This window comes from Mustelus asterias, unplaced genomic scaffold, assembly GCF_964213995.1.
Source record: "Mustelus asterias unplaced genomic scaffold, sMusAst1.hap1.1 HAP1_SCAFFOLD_3560, whole genome shotgun sequence".
In the NCBI taxonomy this organism is placed as follows: Eukaryota; Metazoa; Chordata; class Chondrichthyes; order Carcharhiniformes; family Triakidae; genus Mustelus; species Mustelus asterias.
This window is the reverse complement of record NW_027593505.1, coordinates 3005-6765: the sequence shown is the minus strand read 5'-3', so window position 1 is coordinate 6765 and position 3761 is coordinate 3005. Positions and strand designations below refer to the sequence as shown.

At 54.6% G+C, this 3761-nt stretch overlaps 1 protein-coding gene across 1 annotated transcript; it reads right to left on the bottom strand.

Annotated features, from left to right (window-relative positions):
• Window positions 1-1463: 1463 nt before the first annotated feature.
• Window positions 1464-3477, bottom strand: selenoh (selenoprotein H; the record flags this gene model as incomplete). The annotated part of the gene is made up of 2 exons (XM_078208357.1): window positions 1464-1582; window positions 3343-3477. Coding segments are annotated over 2 exons (236 nt in total), but the record flags the coding sequence as incomplete, so codon positions are not given.
• Between the last annotated feature and the right edge of the window lie 284 nt (window positions 3478-3761).

Genomic DNA, 3761 nt, shown 5'->3' with positions numbered 1-3761 from the left:
TTTTCACACTCCTTTTCTCTCTCTCTCTATTGCTGTATTCCCCGATATGTATCACTCCCTCCTTCCCCCACTCCCAGACAGAGACTCCGATTTCAAAAGGGGGAATTAATGGGGAGAGAAGAGAATCCCCATTCAGGTATTTCCGACAGTGCGGCACTCCCTCAGTACTGACCCTCTGACAGTGCGGCACTCCCTCAGTACTGACCCTCTGACAGTGCGGCACTCCCTCAGTACTGACCCTCTGACAGTGCGGCACTCCCTCAGTACTGACCCTCTGACAGTGCGGCACTCCCCCAGCACTGACCCTCTGACAGTGCGGCACTCCCTCAGTACTGACCCTCTGACAGTGCGGCACTCCCTCAGTACTGACCCTCTGACAGTGCAGCACTCCCCCAGCACTGACCCTCTGACAGTGCGGCACTCCCTCAGCACTGACCCTCTGACAGTGCGGCACTCCCTCAGCACTGACCCTCTGACAGTGCGGCACTCCCTCAGCACTGACCCTCTAACAGTGCGGCACTCCCTCAGTACTGGCCCTATGACAGTGCAGCACTCCCTCAGCACTGACCCTCTGACAGTGCGGCACTCCCTCAGCACTGACCCTCTGACAGTGCAGCACTCCCTCAGCACTGACCCTCTGACAGTGCAGCACTCCCTCAGCACTGACCCTCTGACAGTGCGGCACTCCCTCAGTACTGACCCTATGACAGTGCGGCACTCCCTCAGCACTGACTCTCTGACAGTGCGGCACTCCCTCAGCACTGACCCTCTGACAGTGCGGCACTCCCTCAGCACTGACTCTCTGACAGTGCGGCACTCCCTCAGTACTGACCCTCTGACAGTGCGGCACTCCCTCAGCACTGACTCTCTGACAGTGCGGCACTCCCTCAGCACTGACCCTCTGACAGTGCGGCACTCCCTCAGCACTGATCCTCTGACAGTGCGGCACTCCCTCAGTACTGAACCTCTGACAGTGCGACACTCCCTCAGCACTGACCCTCTGACAGTGCAGCACTCCCTCAGCACTGACCCTCTGACAGTGCGGCACTCCCTCAGTACTGACCCTCTGACAGTGCGGCACTCCCTCAGCACTGACCCTCTGGCAGTGCAGCACTCCCTCAGCACTGACCCTCTGACAGTGCGGCACTCCCTCAGTACTGACCCTCTGACAGTGCGGCACTCCCTCAGTACTGACCCTCTGACAGTGCGGCACTCCCTCAGCACTGACCCTCTGACAGTGCGGCACTCCCTCAGCACTGACCCTCTGGCAGTGCGGCACTCCCTCAGCACTGACCCTCTGACAGTGCGGCACTCCCTCAGTACTGACCCTCTGGCAGTGCGGCACTCCCTCAGCACTGACCCTCTGACAGTGCGGCACTCCCTCAGTACTGACCCTCTGACAGTGCGGCACTCCCTCAGTACTGACCCTCTGACAGTGCAGCACTCCCTCCACTCACCTTGGAGCCCGTGTTGTGCCCGTGTTACTGCACCATTTTTCTCATGATTTCCAGCACCAGATGGGGGTCGGGGAACTTCAGACGACGCGGAGGGCCCTTGCGTATCCCGCTCCAGAGAACGACCTCTGTGTAAGCAGAAAGGAGGGAATCAACAAATTTAACTATCCCAGAAAACAAACCCTCGGCACAAAAGTCCTAGAAACAGGAGCCACATTAGGTCATTCTGCCCCTTGGGTCTGCACCGCCATCGAAAATGGCCTCCACCGACCTTTGACCTCTTCTCCCCTTTCCCACTTGCTCCCCGTGTCCCATAATTCCCCTCAGCGTCTAAAAGAATTGCTCCATCTCAAGTCTACAATGTTCTCAGCAAACGACTGTCCACGGCTATCCAGGGGGAGGAGGGAGAGAATTCCAAAGATCCAGAACTCTCCGAGCAAAGACATGTCTCCTCATCCCAGTCCAAAATGGCCGACCCCTCACCCTGAGACCATAACCTTCCTCCTCCCCTAGTTCTGGACTCTCCTGTCAAAGCAGCGAGGAGAAACAGCCTCTTATCCTTGACCCTGTCAAACCCTCCGAGAATTTCACAGGTTTCAATGGGATAGCCCCTTGTTCAGTCAGGCAACAACACGATGGACCAAATGGCCTCCTTTTGCACTGTAGGGATTCTATGATTCTATGGACACCTCCTCCACGATCATCCTCAACACCGGTGTCCTACAAAGCTGTGTTCTCAGCCCCTGCTATACTCCTTATACACCTATGGCTGTGCGGCCAAATTCCCCTCCAATTCGATTTTCAAGTTTGCTGACGTCGCCACCGTAGTGGGTCGGATCTCAAACAATGACGAGACAGAGTACAGGAATGAGATAGAGAATCTGGTGAACTGGTGCAGCAACAATAATCTCTCCCTCAATGTCAACAAAACAAAGGAGATTGTCATCGACTTCAGGAAGCGTAAAGGAGAACATGCCCCTTTCCAGTCAACGGGGATGAAGTAGAAATGGTCGAGAGCTTCAAGTTTCTAGGTGTCCAGATCACCAACAACCTGTCCTGGTCCCCCCCACGCCGACACTATAGTTAAGAAAGCCCCACCAACGCCTCTACTTTCTCAGAAGACTGAGGAAATTTGGCATGTCAGCTACGACTCTCACCAACTTTTACAGATGCTCCATAGAAAGCATTCTTTCTGGTTGTATCACAGCTTGGTCTGGGCTCCTGCTCTGCCCAAGACCGCAAGGAACTACAAAGGGTTGTGAATGTAGCCCAGTCCCATCACGCAAACCAGCCTCCCATCCATTGACTCTGTCTACACTTCCCGCTGCCTCGGGGAAAAGCAGCCGGCATAATCAAGGACCCCACGCACCCCGGACATTCTCTCTTCCACCTTCTTCCATCGGGAAAAAGATACAAAAGTCTGAGGTCACGTACCGACCGACTCAAGAACAGCTTCTTCCCTGCTGCTGTCAGACTTTTGAATGGACCTACCTCGCATTAAGTTGATCTTTCTCTACACCCTAGCTGTGTCTGTAACATTACATTCGGCACTCTTTCCATTCCTGAGACCACAAAACTATAAGATATAGGAGCAGAATTAGGCTATTCGGCCCATTGAGTCCACTTCGCCATGGCTGATAGGATTTTCAACCCCGTTCTCCTGCCTTTTCCCCGTAACCTTTGATCTCCTTACAAACAAGAACCTATCTATCTCTTCAATACACTCAATACCTTCTCCCCCATGTACTCTGCTTTGTCTGTACAGCACGCAAGAAACAATACTTTTCACTGTATCCCAATACATGCGACAATAATAAATCAAATCAAAAGCCATTGCAAGTCAATGCCCCATGACCCCTTGTCCCATTGACCGGGTCTGACCTCTCACCTTTGCCCTCCTGTGTCACCAGTGTGATCTCGAAGCTGTTCCTCCGGGGTTTGGCAGGGTTCAGAAGTACCTCCACGCCGCCGAATTCCTTCCGCAAAGCCTCGCCAAGGGCCATGGCGTTGCGATTGTACACCCCTCAGCTGGTGCTGGGCCATGAGAGAGAGAGAGAGACAGAGAGAACGAGAGGCAATGATAAAGGGAGTGAAGTGGAGGGGTGACTGAGGTCGAGGGGCGGGGCTCGATCTGCGGTCGGGGGCAGCCTGTCGGGCGGCCGGAGATGCGTGTGGATTCCGTGAATCATTTGAGAGGGGAGTGAATACGAAGAACAGTCCAGCACAGGGACAGGCCCTTCAGCCCTCCTGCGCCGATCGTGATTCCTGCCTAAACTAAACCCGTCTGCACTTACAGAGCCCGTATCC